We start from the raw sequence: 19430 nt of genomic DNA, 5'->3' as shown, positions 1-19430 counted from the left end.
GCAGGGAAGGAGCGCCTGGACTGATAGCCAATAGGGAGCCTGAGGCCAGCGTTGCTATGGCAATTTTGCCCTCCTTCGGCCCCCCCCAACGCTGTAGGCCTGCGCGCACCTCGAGTTTGGGCCGCCGTCTAGTGAGAGGAATTGGGAGGCGGGGCGAGTGTAGGGCTGTGACCAATCAGGGACCCGATGCCCGAGCTGCTGTGACGACCGCGGGAGGGCTTTTGTCAGACCCGATGTAGGGCAGCGAGAGGAGGAAGTGATCGGTTCCTCCTCACCTTGATGGCGCTTCTAATGTGCGGCGGCTCCGCACCTGGACGACAGTCCCCGGCCTTGCAGCCCTGCGAACACGGGTAGATCAGACTACAAAGGAAGAGCCGCGGTGCAGTGACTCTGAAGTGCTCTCCTTAACCCTAACCCCAACCCCTGGCCGACCTGGTAAGTGTTGAAATCCTCCGTCCCAAGGGGGAAATAGGCTCGCGTCGGGAGCGCTCCCCCCAGGGCGCAACTTGGCAGCGCAGAGCTGGGCATGTCCCTCTAAGCTGCGTCTTGTTCTATCCTGTGAGTCTCTGCAGAGGCTTGGGGCCACACGGGTTCATTCCTTATCTCAAGGGGCACCCGTGACATGTGCCCGACTCTGGGCTGGGTGCTAAGGTTGCAGCAGTGAACAAGAAGGTCACAGATATTCTTACTGCTCTCTCTTCCTTAGAACTCACATACTAGGGCAGAGCTGGACAGTCAATAGCCGGACAGACCATTGGTAGTATTCTTTATGTCAGAGCTAAGTGTTCTGTGCAAGACAAAGCACAATGATGTGACAAAGACTGTTGGGGGCCCTACCTCGATGGCGGGGTCAGGGATTAGGAGCATAGATGCCCAACGACAGGAAGAATGGGGCTAACCGAGGCCAGGGAACAGCCTGCAAGGCTGTGAAAATGGCAGGTACAAAGGCTCTGATGCAGGGACAGGTTTATTGGAGCCTTAGTGAGGAGCAGAGGGCGTTTAGGGGAGAGGCGCCGAGATCGACGGGAGTGTGGGCAGGTGGATGCTGGTAAAGAGCGGATCTCCTAGCTCTTTCCACTTAGAGATACGCGGATTCATTTGTTTCACTTTTTTTTTTTAATTTATTTTTATTTTTAATGGAGTTATTGGGGATTGAACCCAGGACCTCCTGCATGCTAAGCACACACTCTACCATTGAGCTATACCCTCCCCACTTTGAAGGTACTAATTAGGAAGCCAGTCTAGGCACTTTCTGAACTTCATGTTCTGACCAGTTCATGGTCCTTTGTTAGGGCAGTTAAAAATGAATACACTTATCTTTCCTTCTGCTTTCTGGACATTCCACCCTTTTGCCATTTCTGCTCCAATTCCTCCCCTGCCTGTTTCCCACCTCTCTGTCCTCTGCGTTTTATCTACTCGTCTCACAGCTTCTTTGCACTGTGTGCCAAAGTCGGCCTTCAGGTACTGTATCCTGAGGGTTCACATGTCCTGAAATAGTCCTTGAACACCAGCTCCTCAGTTAGAACTGGATTTTCCTGGGCTGGAACACACATTCTACACAATGTTCACTGATGAAACCCATTTACAGAGGAGGGTGTTTGAGAGCCACTTTCATCTTCTGGACTTCATCCTTGTCTCCTTGCCCCTTATGAGGACTCCTCCACCCTGTGATCTTGCACAGCAGCCCCTTAACCTGACTTGAGCCTCGTCAACAGATGTATTCTGGATGTCAGACACACATTTGTGATGGGGCTGTCCACTCCCATCCAAGTCAATATGCACTTTGCCAGCATTTCGTGGATTTCCATTGTTGACGTGGAGTACAGGATGAGGGAGTGTTATGGAAATGATGGGCCAGCCAAGAAACAAGCACCACTCGGAGGGTTGGAGTACTCAGATTTATTACGCCGGTGGGCTCAGAGGGGCTTCTGCTCCGAAGCTCTGAGCACCTCCAAGACGTGTGCATGAGATTTTATAGGGTAAATTACAAGCTTGGGGTATTGGCCAATAGGCATGGAACAGCTTTAGCAGCATCATTATCACAAAAGTAGAGGCAGGGAGGCAACAAACCAACATTTCAAGGCCAGATATGTCTCTCTGAAAATCCAGCTGGCTAGCAAAAAACATGAGCAGGGAATCAGCAAACTGACACTTATTAACTTAGATTTACGAATTAGCCCAACAGAACTCAGATCAGTAATCCGACACTTGTTACACTTAGATTTACGAGTAGGCCCAGCCCCGCTTTTTCTTCACAGGAGCATCTTGCAAGCAGGGTGTTTCTATAGAAGGAGTGTCACAAGTCCTCAAGGAGGTCCTCCCACTCAGACGACCACCCCTGTGACACATGTAGTCCACTTTTTTTTTTATTGAAGTATAGTCGATTTACAATGTTGTGTTAATTTCTGCTGTACAGCATAGTGATGCATTTATATATATAATTCCTTTTCATATTCTTTTTCATTAAAGGCCATTACAAGGTATTGAATATAGTTCCCTATGCTCTACAGTAGGCCCTTGTTGTTTATCTGTTTTATATATTATATATTAGTTAGTATCTACAAAACCCAAGCTCCAAATTTATTCCTCCCCATCTCCTTCTCCCCACAACCTCACTAACCATAATTTTGTTTTCTGTGTCTGTGAGTCTATTTCTGTTTTGTAAATATGTTAATTTCTGTCCTTTTTTAAAATAAAATTCCACATATAAATGATATCATATGGTATTTTTCATTCTCTTTCTGGCTTATTTCACTTAGTATGATACTCTCCAGGTCCATCCATGTTGCAGCAAATGGCATTATTTTATTTTTTATGGCTGAGTAGTATTCCTCTGTGTGTGTGTGTGTTTGTGTGTGTGTGTGTGTATCTATATCTATATATCTCACATCTTCTTTATCCAGTCATCTGTCAATGGACATTTAGGTTGTTTCCATGTCTTGGCTATTGTAAATAGTGCTACTATGAACATTGTGGCACATGTATCTTTTCAAATTAGAGTTCCCTCTGGATATATGCCCAGGAGTGGGATTGCTAGATCATAGGGTAGGTCTGTTTTCAGTTTTTTAAGGAATCTCCATACTGTTTTCCATAATGGCTGCACCAAACTACATTCCATAATGGCTGTACCAAACTACAGCAGTGTAGGAGTGTTCCCTTTTCTCCACACTCTCTCCAGCATTTATCCTTCATGTAGTCCATTCTTAGAAACGGTTTTACACTTAGTTGAGCATTAAGGAATAATCCTGGGTAAGAACCATGCATATGTGGGACATGTGGGAGAGGCTTCTAGTTCGGTACAAAACTTGACCAACGCTCATCCCCCGGTAATAATAATACTGTGTTAATAACCACGGCGGTAAGGAAGTAATAACTAACACTTATTGACAGTTTTCTAAATTCCAAATACCATGGTTTTCCTGTCATGCTTTTGATTTAAAGTTCATAACACCCCCACAGGTAAGTCCTATAAATGGTGAAGAAGCTTAGGACAAAGATTCCAGAGCCAGACTCTGTAGGTTCACATCCCACCCCAGCTAAGTTCTGTGCTTTTGGACAAGTAATGTAAGCCTTTAGTGCTTTATCTTTCTTAATTTAGAAATGGGACTGATAATGGCATATGCTTCCTTGGTGTTTGAGAGGCTTGAGGTTATGTGGGTGGAGGATGTAGAGCAGCATCTGCCAGAACTCAGCGTGTGCAGTGTTTGCTATCATCTCCATATGACAGATGAGGACACAAGGGCTCACAGAGGCCCAATCATCTGCCCCAGGTGACTGCTGCCCACATTGAGATTATACTTGGGTTGGGGTTTGAACCTGGGGATATGGGGCTGTTGTGTGCACAGAGGAAGACATTATTTTTCTTATTTCATGCCCAATTTACTAATTTATGGACTTATCAAACAATTCACATTTTAAAACATTAAGTAATGCGAATTTCTATATAATTACCAGCGGCACTAGTGAAAAATAAAAACATAGATTCAAGAAATTGTAGCTATGTTTAAATACTGATTGCTTCCCACTCCTAGATATTTACTCATGTGAAAAGAAAACTATGTTCACAGGCTTGTATGCAAATTTTTCTAGCAACTTTATTCAAAATAAACAGTGGGAACAACTCCAATATCTATTACTAGGGTGGACAAACACAATGTGGTACATCCATAAAATTGAATCCTTTAAGCCCATCAGAAGCAAAAAATTTACTGACATGTGCAACACCATGAGGAAAAAAAATTAAAAGCATGAAGATAGTGGATGAAGCCAGTTAGACAAACCGTAAGATTCCATTTATACGAATACAAAATTATAGTTTTCTATACTGGCTGCATTCATGAGGCGAGAACTTCATGAGCGCCAACAAGAAAAGGTGTGTGGGGTATTTTTCACTGAAGGCTTTCCAGGGTGGTTGACTGAGTAAAATTTCTCTCTGATGTGACTATGCATACTTCAGAGGTGGGAGATAGGACTGAAGACCTTTCCATACTCCTTACACACAGAGGGTTTTATTCTATCGTGAATTCCTCATTAGTGAAGTAAGGTTGCTTCTCCTTGAAGGCCTTCCCAAAAGCCACGCATGCACAGGGCGAGTCTTCGACGTCCATTCTCATGAGGTTCTGCAAAAGGGACTGTTGAGGCCCACATCCTACTGTTGATCTTTCCGACACCTCCTCCTGCCGAGGTCCCCAGGCCCTCGGTACCCAGCTGCTCAACGTCAGGGGTAGGAATCTGGGGCGGCTGCATGCCGGGAGCCATTTCACCAATGTTGATGCCCCTTGACAAAGTCAGGGCAAAACGGCCATGCAGATTGCAAAGCAGTCTCACTCTGGAAAATACCGACATTTCCTTCTGTTGTTTATAGTGCCTATAATTGGATTGGGGTACATGGGCTTTTTGAAAATTGTACAGGATGATTCTCAATCTGGGGAAATAATAGGGGCTATGATGATGACTGTGCAGGACAATTCAAACAATGGAATTTCAATGAAAGTACTTGGAAATAAATCAAAAGATCAGGGCCCCCATGGTGTGTCATGCCTCAAGCCCTAAAGACAACGTGTGCCGTTAGCTCTGTAAGAAACATAAGATAGATATCTCTAGGTTGACTGCTTTCCTTGTAGGTAATAGGAACAATAATCAGCCCACTGTTGGGTTCCAGGTGCCAGTGGGTTGGGACCCTCGTGACCTTCTCTTTTTGCGCTTGTTTTTGTGAAATAGTCTTTGGTTAGGAGCTGTTCTTAGGGATAGAATTGAAAATGGGTTAAGGGGTAATGATTAACTAAGTATAAGGCTAAGGGGTAATTTAAAAAATCATCAGGGTGATGACGTTCAGCCAAGTCGAAAAAGGCCCGTGACCACACCCTGGGTATGGAAACAGGTTAACAATGTAAACAATAAAGATGTAAGAGTCAACTTGGCCACAATGTGAAATCACCTGTTGATAAAATTGTATAAATACCACAAATAAAGAAAGCCTTGCAGAGTTGCCTGCATGGTGATCAAACCTTGACTGGCTCTCTCACTCTTTTGCCGACGCCGTCCATCCCTGGGTACTCCTGGACCTGCTGGAGCGGGACTCCGGCAGCCGCGGGTACGACCAACTTTTGCACTGACCCTGGGGACACCCCAGCGAGATGTGGCTCCACTACGGTCGGGGACACCGGAGTTAGAGGAGGCGGGACATTCGCCGCGGTCACGGCGCGCATAGGGTGTTATGGGACCGTCCCGACTCTCCTGCCGTCCCTGCGGGCTGCGGGAGCCTCCTGGACGCAGTCCCCGGTCCAACGACCCTGACCTCCTGCCAACCACTGAGAAGCGGAAGTAGCCCCACAACTGTCGGGGGCCGGCGGTGGAGGTCCCGCCCAGCGCCTGCCTAGAAACGCCTATCTCCTGGGCTCTAATTGGCCAGCGCCGGGTTGTTGGCGCAGTGTCTTCTGGGTAAGGAAAATCCCGCTTCAGGAACGCGCGCGCGGCCTCGCTGCGTTCTGTGAAGGATCCATCCGCGGAAGAGGACGGCGCCAGTCCGAGCCTTGAGCCGTGCCTGAGACTCGCAGTCAGGACTGTGGGGACGCTGCGTCGCACGCAGTGTCTGGCGGGGCTGCACACCCGCCCTACGCCCCCCTAGCCTTTTGGGCATTTCACACAGGAGAGGTTGGGGACTAAGGCCCCTACTTTCACGGTCAGCCCCGTCCGTCGGCAGGGGTCGCCGCCTTCAGGGTCTAGCTCCGCCCACAGGATCTAGCTCCGCCCACAGGGTCGGGCGCAGGTTTGTGGAGGGTGCACCCTGACCCTCCTTGCCTCACTCCTCGGACTCCATGTAGGGGATGTTGGTATCCTGAGCCTCTTTCTCCTCCCCCGTCACCTCCCTGCCCTTGTTTCTGGGGCTCTGGGGAAGTCACATCTGGCCCAGAATCCCTAATCCTAGTCGAGGATTACACAGAAAGATTCCCATTTCTGGCAGTCAACGGGATATGACCTGGCAAGTGTTAAAAGACGCAGAAACCCGCATGTGTAAATGCTTGGCAGTGAGGCTGAGCTAGGAGTGTTAACGGGAACCATAGGTCTCTCCTGCGTTTGGTGAAAAAGTGAGCAGGGGGCAAGAGTCAGGCCTGGAATGAATTCAGGCCTCTGTTTAGAGGGTGCTGGGAGCCATGGGAAATTTAGAGCAGAGAGGGGATGTGATCTGACTCAGGGGTTAGCAGGCTCCCTCTGGCTGCCAAGGGGAGAACAGACTGTGCCTGAAGAAGGCCTGTGAGGAGGCCATTGGTGACAGGTGGTTGCAGCAGGGTGGTAGTAGCGGAGGTGGCAGAGGTGCTTGGGCTCTGGGTCTGTTATTTCAGTAGGACTGGCCCAGTGTCCTGATGTGAGGCAGAGAGAGACAGTGAGCTCTCAAGGATGTTTTGAACTGGGTGTTTGAACTCAGTGGCTTGTTGGTTGTAAGTTTCATCATCTGCGATGTGGAAGTCGGTGGCTGGAGCAGGTGCCGGGGGTCTGGAGTGTGAGTTTGGAGATTTTAAGCATGATATATCCAGGTACTCCCGAATGGAGGCACTGTGTGGGCACCTGGACATGGAGCTCTGGAACTCTGCAGGATCCAGGCTGAAAACATCCAAAGGATGGGGCTGGAGAGTGGACTAGGATCAACTGAGATGGATAAAGGATGATGAATACCCCAACGTGTGGAAGGAGGGAAGGCTGGGTCCTGAAGAGGACCAGATGTCTGATTTAGGCAGTTTGAAGACGATGGTAGGTGTTGCTAAGGCCTTTGTGAAGGCTGATCCTACGTCAGGAGGAGAATGCAGAGGGGGTGTGACGGGGGCCAAGGTTCCAGAGGGGCAAGTGGACCTGGGGTGCAGCCTGTGGCATGGCTGTGTCAAAGATAGGGGGTCAGTGGGACCTAGGGTTGGGCTAATCTGCCCATCTGTGGGCTTGCCAGATTTTGATATCTGCCTTCTTTGGGGCCTAGGGCTTTTCACACAGGGTCGCAGATTTGGTGACAGATGGGGTCATGTTGGAGACAGGCGGGGACTCAAGCCTAGGGGGTGGGCTCTGAATGTGCCTCAGGAGGAGAGAGGAAGGTCATGGCAAGTGAGGGGACAACCTGGGCAATGGCAGAGGTGAAGGAAGGCCAGGTCTCAGATCCAGTTGTGGCTCTGGGTGGCTGAGTGTTGACTAGAAATAGGGCCAGGTGGGAAGCTCTTCAATGCAGGGCCAGGGGTGCCTGTGGCTCTGGGCCGTTGGAGGTGTGGGAAGCACTGGGTCAGGAGAGGATGTTGGCTGCTCTGCCAAACACTGGACACCACATGCAGAGTGGCATGTGGGGAGGCCAGGGAGTTGCCCAGGGGGTGAACTTGTGAGATTGTGCCAAGTAGGAACAGTTTTATATGCCTCGCAGGCAGGAGGGCAAACCAAAGGGCCCTGGGAGCAGATACTTGGCCCTATGGGAGGACGGTGAGCAGAGGTTTGGTTGCATCTGAAAGGTGAGATCTAGGGGACACAGAGGGACTTGGCTGGCAGGAGACAGGGTGAGGCTCGTGTGCCTGGACCAGAGCATAGATAGCACCTATCTGGTTACCAGCTGGTTGTTGCTGTGGGTCAGATGCAGCGTCCAGTCGTAACACGAGGAGAGAGGCACCTATGGCCCTTGGGACCTTGGTTTCCCCAAGGGTTTTGGGGATGACTGTCTTATCGGGATGTGTGTGTATGGGGCGGGGGGTGGTTTGGGCCTCGGGAAATAGGATGGCATTCACAGATATGGTGGGACCCTTTCAGGTCAAAGGCCTGGATGTGGCCATCTGTTCATATTTTGGTTGATTTTTGTGCCCACTCATCGATCCCAGGGACTGAACACATTATTGTAGGCTCTGGTGACACGCCCGAGGAGGTGGCTGTGTATTTTTCCCAGGATGGGTGGAGGCTCCTTAATGTAACCCAGAGGCACCTAAACCATGATGTGATGTTGGGGAATTTTGAGCTTATTGGCTCAGTGGGTAAGTCCTTTATCCCCTCCCTAAGTGTACTGACCACTCTCTCTCTGTGTTTTCTCATGGGAAGTTCTTTCCATTCCAAAGCTGGACCACAGGGGCAGCTTCCTTCCCAGGTTCTCTGTGGTTGGTGTTGTGGGTGCTGGGACTGGGCAGGGTGAACTTCCCCTGCATCTCTTTGATCAGCCCTGTGAGTATTCCCAGTAGCTGTTGCCTCAAGACTTAGTAGGGTGGGGTTTGGGGGCCAGATCTTTGACAATGTGCCTAACTGATCCCACCAGTCTCCTCCAGTTCCCAGCCTGGTGACCGTGCTGGAGTCATGGCCCCTTTGTGCTACAAATTTGCCCTCTTTCGCTGCATAAGACCATGACCTAGGCCAAGCTTTATCTCTTATATCCTATTGCCATTTAATGTTAGATTGCTGGCTCTGTGGGTCAGACAACCCCAGTTCATGATGGAGAGCTCATTGGATTCACTTAGCCTATTGTCTTCAATAAATGCTGCATCCTGTGCAGCTCGGGATCATGTCTGAGGACGGGCAACGTAAGACTTAAGAAACAAAGAGACAAAGTAAAGAGCAAAGATGGGACCAGGGGACTCAAGATCTCGTGGATCTAGAGCCCCGAAAGCCTAGTCAGCATCATATTTATTAGGAGTATACAGCTCAGAAAAAAATGTGATCAAAGAGGTGGGGCTTTAGATACTCCATGCGATAAGCACTAAGTTCTGCTTGCTGGTTAACTGATTAATTTCAGGCCCATCCCTTCCAGGAACAATCACCCTCCTGGGAGTATGCAGAATTTCTGAGTCTATCCTGTCATCGCCTCCAGGACACCTCAAGATAGCAAATACTTCCCCTAGGTTCAACAGCATGCTTTCATGCCAGAACAAAGTTCTGTTAATGGATGATCTGGCTTTCCAAGACCATCCATTGTTTCACCCTAAGGAAATATCTGCCCTCCATTCCCTTACGATTAATGTCAGGATTGCTCACCACAGATTTTCCTTAGCATAATACGTGCTACAGATCATGTACTGCGCAAAACATTAAAACAAAGCAAGCATGTGCATTTTAAGCAAGCAAGTGTGAATATAATATTTTAAGCTCATGGAAGTTTAGGAGTGGCTTCTTTTCTAGCTGCTTGTTGTCCAGCAGCTTGTTTTCCAGCAGCTTGTTTCCCAGCAAATAAAGTGGACCAGTGTGATGTTTATACAGTGTCAGGATGATCAAGATCTCTGTGGACTGCATCATGGCAGAGAGCAGAACTGGTGCAGTCCTGAGGCAACTCTGTGAACATGTGCTGCTTGTTTGGTATAAGCAGGTAAAAGCAAATGGTTTCTGGTGTTCTTTGTAAATTGAATGAAAGAAAAGTCCAATAGCTGCATGCCAAGTGCCAGAGGTTCTGTTAATCTGTTGCAATAAAGATACTACCTCTGGGGACAGGGTGGGTATAGCTCAGTGGTAGAGTGGGTGCTTAGCATATATGAGGTCCTGGGTTCAATCCCCATTACCTCCATTTAAAAAAAAAAAGATACTACCTCTGGAACAGCAGCTCCAGTTGAAGTCACCAGCAGATTAAATTTACGGTGGTCCACAGTCATTCTCCAGTATCCATCTGACTTCTGCACTGGCCAAACTAGTGAGTTAAATGGGAATGCTTTTTTCAGATCTTTGATAGTGGCATTAATCTCTGCACTTCCTCTAGGGGTGTGGTATTGCTTTTCGTTAACTCGGCAGGGGCTGGAAGCTTCAGGGCCATTCAGCCCTTCTTAGCATAATGACCCTTACCCCTACAGATGAGTGGAGTATTAGCCCAGTCCAACTCCCAGTAAGTCCAGTGGGTCCACAGGCTCATGTGTGGTTATTTTCACAGCTGGTGAATGAATATTGGAAGACCCCTGTAGGCCTCCACTTGGACTAAGGACATAGTAGTGTTTTGAATCTCAGGAGGTAGTGTCAGTTCAGAGCCAGTGTCTAGTAATCCTTGGAAGATCTGAGCATTTCCTTTTCCCCAACTCAGCAGTCACTCCATTAAATGGCTGCAGGTCCCTTTGGATAAGGCCTGGAGAAAGACTTATGATACATACTTTTGACAGTGGTCCAGGGTCCTTTCTCAAAGGGACTTGGCCTCCTCTTCATTCAAGGTATTCTGGGCTATAAATTGATTTAGGTCTGGAAACTGCATAAGAGGCTTTGACTCTCCACTGTGGCAGATTGAGTCAGATTGTTGGCACCAGATATAGACCTTTTCCTCATGTATAGGTCATGCGCTACTCAGGTGGGCTGCATATGTCCTTCTTTCTGAAGAACACTGTCATCAATTCACCACTGCCAAAGACCTCTGCAGGCCAAGGCCTTCTGATTGACTGTATGTCCCAGCCGCCTGTCATGGCTGATGTGCCCACCTTGCATATTTGCTAGTTAAGTGCTGCCACTTGGCCTCTGCTATTCATGGGATCATCCCATGGAAATCATAGAGCCCATCTTAATGGTCAGATCTCCTACAGTTACAGCTGGCTTACAAAAGACAGCAGCCACAGAGACTTTCAAGGCTGCAGGTCCTCCTCTCTTTAACATATTTCTTAATTACTTTAGTGAAGGGAATGTTTTCTGGGGCTTCTTGTGGAACAGAGTTGGGGAATGGTGTTGCAATTTTTTATTGCTGCTATAACAGGTTGCCACAAATTTAGCAGCCTAATCCAACACAAGTGTAGTATCTCATACTTCTGTAAGTCAGGAGTCCAGCACGGGTCTCAATGGGTAAAATCGAGGTGTTGGTAGAGCTCCATTCCTTTCTGGAGGCTCTAGGGCAGAATCCATTTCTTTGCTCATTTAGGTTTAGAATTCAGTTGTCTGTAGTCTCTTTTTCCTTGCTGGCTCTCAGCTGAGGGTCATTCCCCACTTCTACAGGCTACTGCATTCCTTGGCTCGTGGTCCCTTTCCTCCATCGTCTAAGCCAGTAATGGCAGGTCAGGTCCCTCTCATGCTTTGAATCTCTCCTGCCTATTCTTTCAGCCTTGCATCTCTTTCACTCACTCTTCTGCTTCTTTTGCCTTTAAGGGTCCATGTGGTTGTGGGCCCACCTGGGTAATGCAGGATAGTATCCCTATTTGGGGTCAGCTAATGAGAAATTTTAATTTCATCTTCAAAGTCATTTTTTCCATTTAAGTAACATATTCACAGGTTCAGGGGATTAGAACACAGGCATCATTTTCGGCCTACCGTAGGAGTGCAGGTCCCATATGATAAATCCAGGCCAATACATCTATCTCCCTCAGCCTTCGGATTCTCTCTTCCACATTGTACCAGGGCAGCTGGGACGTCTCAGTCTCATTAACTTCAGGCCAAAGTTGAGTCCAGGTTTCAGTTAAGGTGTTAAACTACCTCTAGCTGCTCAAGCTGAAATATCAAATCTTGTAATTGTGGTAAGTGCACCAATACCAGGAAGTTCATCCCAATTTGTAAATGTGCTCTCCTTGACTTTAAAATCTGCTCCCACATGTGTTGCCCAGGTTTTCCCTGATATATGTACATATTAGCAAAGCCTTGAAATTTCTTGGTGTGTGAGCCATTTCCTCCTGAACTGCAGTATGTAACTCTCCCCATGGAGTGGCTGAGATTTGACCTGGTTTTGTGTCTACAGCAATGGGAGATTTTTGGTGGGTCTTGTGGAGAATGGGCATCTGCCCCCAGTGAGATGATCAGAGGTTTTCAAGCAGAGGAGGGCTCATGTCCTCAGATACTGGAGAGCAAGCTACTTCTGGTAAGGGAGGGTCAGACTGACTTGGGGATTCAAGATTGTTATTTTTGCCTGGGTCTAATCAGATGTTCTCATTCCAAGTCTCCTTGTCGTATTCTTGAACAACCAGTGCCCTAATTTTCACATGATAAACTTGGCAAGACTATGATTTCAACTGATATAAATCAGTTATGTGCACAGTCAAATTTTGTGTTTGATTTTCAGCAACATCAGCCCTAGCTACAAGAAATTAAATTGTTTTAGGGCTGTCATGAAAACTCTGCTTCTCAGCTTGAGCTGAGGGCTTAAGAACATGAATGTTTTGTATTCTTTCTGTACGTGCTCTGGTGGGCTCAGGACGCTCGGTCCCATGCCATAGTCCTTGCAGCTGTCATTGCCATAGAAGTTAAGTGCAGGAGCCTTGGGCTCCCAAGGCGTGTGCTTCAGTTGGCACTTCATCACAATCAACCACAGGTGACAGCTTGTGTAATTGATAGACGGTGTGCCCTGGGTTACCAGCATCCTAGTTCCTGTTGGCAGGCAGCTCTGCCTTGTGCTCAGGCCTAAAGACACAGCCAAGCCAACCTCAGTCTTCACAGGCTGTCTTCTGGGACCATTCCCAGCACCAATTCTGTATGTATTTGGGTCTGGTAAATAGAGAGGAGCCACACAGTGCTTTGAATAGGGAAAGTTTCATATATGGTCAGCACAGTGCCTTTGCAGATCGGTCCAGCACTGACCTTCTCTACACATGACATGAGTCACACACTTACCCTTCGGTGTCACACAGAATACCAGCCTCTCTGTTGCAGTAGCTTTTTTCACGAGACCAGACACATTCCTCTTCACAGTGCTTGCTGTTGGCAGCCAAGGCCTTCCTGAAGCCCTTTGCAGAGGAGTGACTTAGAGACCCTGACTCTTCCTCCCTCTTCTGTTCCCCATCTTTGTATCCTCATCCTTGTTGAGATCTCTCACATTCTGTTGTCTAGCTGGGCCTGGGTCTGCAGGGCCAGCCCTTCTATCCAGACCCTTCCCCCCAGAACCTTCCAGCAATCCCATGGACTCCTTCCTGAGGGTGTTGACATGCATTAATGAGGACGGGGCCTCCTTCTGCAATCTAACACTGTTAACTGGCATTTCTCTGCGTTCAGGTTGTCTGTGCTTCACCTCTTGAGCAGGTAAAGAGCTGCAGGGCCCACCCATCAGAACGCCCTTTATGTGTGGGGAGTGTGGCAGTTTTCCAGGCCAGCTTGGGCCTCGTCCAGCAGTGGGCCACTCCCGGTATGGGGGAGCTACAGAGGAGCACTGTGGAGACTGTCCCTCACAGCTCCTGCCTCAGGTAGCACCCAGGAGTCATGTGGGACAGAAGCCCTTCAAGTGCAGAAATCTTTCCTGAAGAGCTCTGCCCTCGTCAGCTGCCTAGAAACTCACACTGAATTGATTGAGATCCTGTAGGGTGGACATGCCTTCAAGGAGAAATCAACTCACTACTCAGAAAAATTCACACGGGAGAAACATCCTTTATGTGTGAGGAGGTGGGAGCGCCTTCAGTTGCACTCCAAATGGAGCACATGTCAGTTTACACACTGTACACCAGGAATTGACACAGCATTGTAAACTGACTATATACTTCAATTAAGAAAAGAAGTTCACACAGAAAGAAAATATTACAAGTGCAGTGAATGTGGGAAGACATACAGCCACAAATCCACATTTGTTCAGCACCAGGGAATTCAGGAATGCAAGGCCTTATGAATGCAGCAAATGTGGAAAAACCTTCATCCTCGTATCTACGCTCATTTGGCACCAGAAAGTTCACTGGGGAAAGGCCCTATAAATGCACTGAACATGGGAAATTCTTTAGTCAAAGCTCTAACCTCATTGGACACCAGTGAGCTCACACAGTAGCAAGGCCTTATGAATGCACTGAATGTGGGAAAGCCTGCAGCAGAATCTCATCTCAGCCGGCACTAAAAGGTTCACATGAGAGAAAAGCCGTAAGATTGCCACCAGCATGGGAAACTTCATTGAAATATCCACATGTAATTGGTACCGGAAAGCTCTGGATACAGAAAGGCCTCGTATGTGCAGCCCATGTCTGAGAGCTTCTACCTACATCTCCCAGCTTAACACCAGATATTGTCCGAAAGCCTTCAGATATAGTTGCACCTCATTCAGCACCAGAAAATTCACAACCCCAAAAAGGACTTATGAATGCAGTGGATGTGGAAGATCTTTCCGCTAAAGTACCAAACTTGTTCTATATGCAAGGTTTCACACCATAGAAAATCTTCAGTGCAGCCAAGGTAGGAAAACCATTAATTGCACCTCCACTGTTACCCAGCATCAGACAGTTCACACTGGAGAAAGGCCTCAGGAGTACGATGAAAGTGGGAGAGCCTTTGGCCATGGCTGTCAACCTTGTGTAACCTCGCAGCAGAGGTTGAGGGTGCAGACTTTGCAAGGGAGCCATCTGTGGAAGTTCAGCTTTGTGCTAGTACCATATTTTCTGTTGCTGTGAACAAATGACCACAATTACTAACACACTCATTTGTTAGCTCAATTCTGAGGTCAGAATTCTGGCATGACATGGCTATCCTCGGCTCCTGCTGAGATAAAGGTACTGCCTAGACTGAGTCCTTTCTGGAGGTTCTGGAGGGAAATCTACTTTCATGATCACTTTTTGTTGGCAAAATTCACTTCCTTGTTGTCGTAGGACTGTGATCTCTGTTTCCTTGCTGGTTGTTAGCTGAGGAAGACGCTCAGCTCCTACGTGTCACCTACTTTCCCTGATATGTGGGCCCTTTCATCTTCTAGCCAGTAATAGTTGATCAGATCTCTTCCATACTTGGAGTCTCTGACTTCCTCTTCTGCTTACAATTGGAGAAAACTGCTTTTAAAGGGCCTGTGTGATTAGATCAGGCCCACTTAGATAATCTACATTTCTGAATGTCATCTGTGCCACGTAGCAACCTAATCATGGGAGTAAAGTCCATCATATTCAATCTCATGGATTAGGTTGGAAGAGTCTTGAGAGCCATCTTAGAATTCTGCCTACTATGCTTGTATGTTCTAACAGTCCTACTGGGGAGATTCCCTGTAAGTGCTGGGTATGTGGAAAATTTTCCAGAGCTACTGATTGGCCCTGGGCCAGGGCCTGTGGTAGAAACCATGTAACCTCTACCAGCTGCCACAGTGAGGATCAGTCACCCAGCATGCTCAGGGAAGGAAGACCTTGGTGCAGTCCTTTCCTAGAGGGAATCCTGAGTGGCCTGAGCCCTTTAGGGGACTTCATGGCCTCCTCACTGATGGTTTAAGCATGGATGTGACCCACCCTTGGCCAAGAGGACCTGAGCTGGGGTCTGCTCAGGGCTTAGAGAGAAGGTCTCTCTTCTTCTTTTATTTTTTTTTAAGTTTTTTTTTTTTTGGGGGGGGTAGGTAATTAGGTCTCTCTTCTTGATGGATGTTGTTCACCCCACACGTGATGCCCATGTGACAGCTGTCTAGCTTCCAATTCTTCCAGCCCAGGAACTGCCTGCCTCACACCACCCTGGATTGTGTCATGATAAATGGCTTAAACCATATTTAACCCTGGGGTTTCTGTTCATTGTGTAGGATGGACTGAGAACAAAATTGGGCACTGCTGGTCTGAAGGAGAGTGAAGACCTTTGATGGGAAGTCTTGACACTGCTTCAGAGGGGGGACAGCAGGATGGTAGCGAGCAGGTCTAAATTCAGATTTGGTCTTATTTGTCTTGCTGCCTAAGATCTCCTTGCAAAGAATGAAGACCTCTGTGGGCCAGATCTTGTGGCCAGAGTATCAGGGTTACATGTTGGACCCAGAGCTCAAAACAGATCATAGAGTTGAGTGTGAAGCACAAAACTACACCTTCTAAAAGATAACAGGGAAAAAAATCTAGGTGACTTTGAGTTCGGCATTTAGATGACTTTTAGATACAACACAAAGAGCATGATCCAAGAAGAAAAAAAACCGGTTGGACATCTCTAAAATTAGAAGTTCTGCTCTGTGAAAGGTACCATGAAAGAGAATGAAAAGACAAGCCCTGGACTAGGAGAAAATATTTGCAAAACACATCTGATAAGGGACTTTTATCCAAAATACACCAAAAAAAAACCCCTCTTAAAACTCAACAATAAGAAATCAATTTCAAAAGGGCAAAAGATCTGAAGAGACACCTCACGAAAGAAGATACACAGCTGGCAGATCAGATGAAAATACCTCAATGTCATATGCCATCAGGGAATTACAAGTTTAAACAACAATATCACTACATATCTATCAGAATGGCTGAAGTCCAAAATACTGAGAACAGGAGGAAACAGAACTCTGATTCACTGCTGTTGAGAATGCAAAATGGCACAGCCACTTTGGAAGACAATTGGGTAGTTTCTTACAAAGTTAAATACAGTTCTATCGTATGACCCAGCAATCACACTCCTAGGTATTTACCGAAATGTGTTGAAAACATGTCCATATAGAAACCGGCACATGAATGTTTATAGCAGTTTTATTCATAATTGCTTATAACTAGACTCAAAATCAGATGCCATTCAATAGGTAAAGGGATAAAGAATCTGGACATTCATACAATGCAATTATTTAGCAATAAAAAGAACTAAGCTATCAAGCCACAAAAAGGGAGAAATCTTAAATGCGTATTCCTAAGTGAAAAAGTCAGTCTGAGAAATGTACATTCTGTATAATTCCAACTCTGACATTCTGGCTATGGTAAAACTGTAGAGACAATACAATAGTGGTTGCCAGGGACTTGAGGACAGAGGGAGGGATGAACAGATGGAGAACAGGGGGTTTTTCATGCAGCAAAACTATCCTATATAATACTGTAATGGTTGACACGTGACATTATGCATTTGTCAAAACCCATAAAATTACAGTACAAAAGGTGAACTCTAGTGTAAACTATGGATGTTAATGTATAAATGTGGGTTGTGACAAACATACCACACGTTAACAGTAGGGGCAACTGTGCAGGGAGAGATAGGGAATATGGAGACTACCATCTGCTCAATTTTCCATAAACCTTGAACTGCTCTTAAGTATTAAAACCAAAAATAAAAAACCTAGGGTAATACTGGTGTCAGGGAAAAAAATATGCTTTCTAAATAGTGGACAGAGCGTCTCTGACACCATCAACCACATGCTCACCCTCCTCTACTAGACCCCAAATCTGAGAAGGGCATGGACTGTAATGGGGTAGGTATAAGCCTACCGTCCCCAGCATAAGTTCAGGCCAGACCTGTGTGAGTCCAATGACTGGTAGGTACGTCGCTTTCACCGTGGGGCACGGAAAACGCAACCCATCTGAAAAAACAAACGCTGATCTTCCCCACACCTGCCGAGCTCCCCCAGTTGTTGGTGCTCCAGCTGCTCACTAGACTCGGGTCAGGGGTGCCTTTCTGGGTCTCCGTCTCCTGCTCCGTTAAGTAAACACAAACCCAAGGGCGACTTTCTGACGGCCGCGGGCACGGATGGGCTTTGGCGGAAGGCGGACAATCGCCGCGGTCACCGCGCGTACAGGGTGTGGGGGGACCTGCCAGACGCTCGTGTCTTGCTCTCGTTTGCGAGGGCCCGGGGAGCCCCCAGGAAGCCTCCGGGACGCCATCTCCCGCGCAGCGGCCCTGACTCTCCGCCCCGCGCTGCTCCAAAGCAACAGCGAGGTCCGGCGCCGGAAGTTCCTGCCCCGCCGGCGCAGCTCTCCTGGAAACGCTCCTCTGCTGGGCTGTCTTTGGCGGTACGGACGCAGTGCAGTCCGTCGCTTATGGGGAACGTAGTTCGTACGTGCCGCGAACGCGGTCACAGGTGACGCGGAAGCCCAGTTAATGGAGGTCTGCGGGCAGAGGCACCACCCGACAGCGCGGATGGGGCGGGACTTCCGGCGTTGCAGGCTGTGCGCGTTTTGCCGCGGCTGGTGGTCCGTGCGAGAGTTTTCAGGGCTGCGCTGGCACCGCCGAGACCACCCTGGCGCGGGGACGCGCAGGGACCCTCGCCGCGCGTTAGCTCGCGCCGTGACCCCGGGGCATCACTCCTCCTTCCTGAGACTCGCTGTCGCCCTCTGAGAACCTTCGGCAGTAGCGGACTTCTGCGCGCAGGGCGGGGTGGCGAGTAGGGATCTCAGCTGCATCCGCGGAAACTCTGCCCACAAGTTCTCATGGCAGAGGAGGCGCAGGTGAGTGGGAGGTGTCAACCAGGCTCTGCCACCCGCATCCCCAGCTGGCAGGTCCCAACTCTGAGAAGCCGGGACGGGTGAGGAAGGCAAGACAGGTGAAGGGACAGTCTATGCAAAGGCAGAGAGGGAGGAGGGCCGTAGGTCCCGGAGCTCTGTGTGTGGTTCCCGGCGGCTAAGGGTTTAAGGTGGGGAGGTGGAAGATGCCCTTGGCAGGGGGCCGTTGGAGGTGTGGGGAGGACAGGGATGAGATTGTGCTTGCTCTCCATGGTAGCACTTTGGAGACACCATGAGCAGAGTGGCATCTGGAAGTTGCCAATGGGGTGGACTGGTGAGGTTGTGCTGGGCATGTGGAGGTGTACCATAATGCAGTAGAGTTATGTGTCTGGCGTGCAGAAGGCAAACTGGAGGGCCCTGGGACCAGGTACTGAGACCTGGGAGAGAATGGTGAGCATAGGTTTGGTTGCTTCTGAAGGGTGATATCTGGGACGGAGAGGGAACAGATTGGCAGGAAATGGGGTGGGACCTGTGTGCCTGACGAGGTACATAGATGGCATCTGCCTAGTCAGCAGCCTGTTGTGGGCTGGATGCAGAATTTAATAGTAACATGAGGAGAGAGGCATTAATGGTACTAGGGGCCCTGGGAATCCTCTGGGATAGGGGCCTTAGGAGGAGGGCGGGATGAGGGTATGTTGGCGGAGGGTAGGGGGGTGGCTTAAAGAGAAAGATGTCAGTCAGAGATGTGCCTGGACCCTGAGACACAGGTCAAGGGGCTGGGTGTGTTTCTCTGTCCTTGATTTGGTTGGCTTTTTACTCATCATTGACCCTAAGGTTCAGTTGAATCCATCATTTCAGGGTCCTGGTGACCTTTGAGGATGTGGCTGTGTATTTCTCCCGGGAGGAGTGGGGCCTTCTTAATTTGACCCAGAGGAGCCTATACCTGTGATGTGATGCAGGAGAACTTCGCACTCGTTGGCTCATTGGGTAAGTTTCACACTC

General features: G+C 48.4%; 1 protein-coding gene across 9 annotated transcripts in view; it reads left to right on the top strand.

The window, feature by feature from the left end:
• The first annotated feature begins 217 nt into the window (after positions 1–217).
• Positions 218–19430, top strand: part of ZNF584 (zinc finger protein 584) — a 43099-nt gene continuing 23886 nt past the window's right edge. For 4 of the 9 annotated variants that reach the window (XR_004322802.1, XR_004322800.1, XR_004322797.1 and 1 more), the window contains exons 1-2: positions 218–435; positions 19287–19415. Coding sequence is in view for 2 of the 9 variants with exons in the window: in XM_014564696.2 (XP_014420182.1) it covers positions 19382–19415 (34 nt within the window). In the remaining 7 variants the exon portion in view is untranslated. Of the gene's footprint in view, positions 436–18003; positions 18435–19286; positions 19416–19430 lie in introns of those variants that run through there. The other 5 variants (XR_004322803.1, XR_004322801.1, XR_004322799.1 and 2 more) reach the window with 3 other exon arrangements.

The sequence above is a fragment of the Camelus ferus genome, chromosome 9, assembly GCF_009834535.1.
Source record: "Camelus ferus isolate YT-003-E chromosome 9, BCGSAC_Cfer_1.0, whole genome shotgun sequence".
Classification (NCBI taxonomy): domain Eukaryota; kingdom Metazoa; phylum Chordata; class Mammalia; order Artiodactyla; family Camelidae; genus Camelus; species Camelus ferus.
This window is presented reverse-complemented; position numbering and strand designations above follow the sequence as displayed.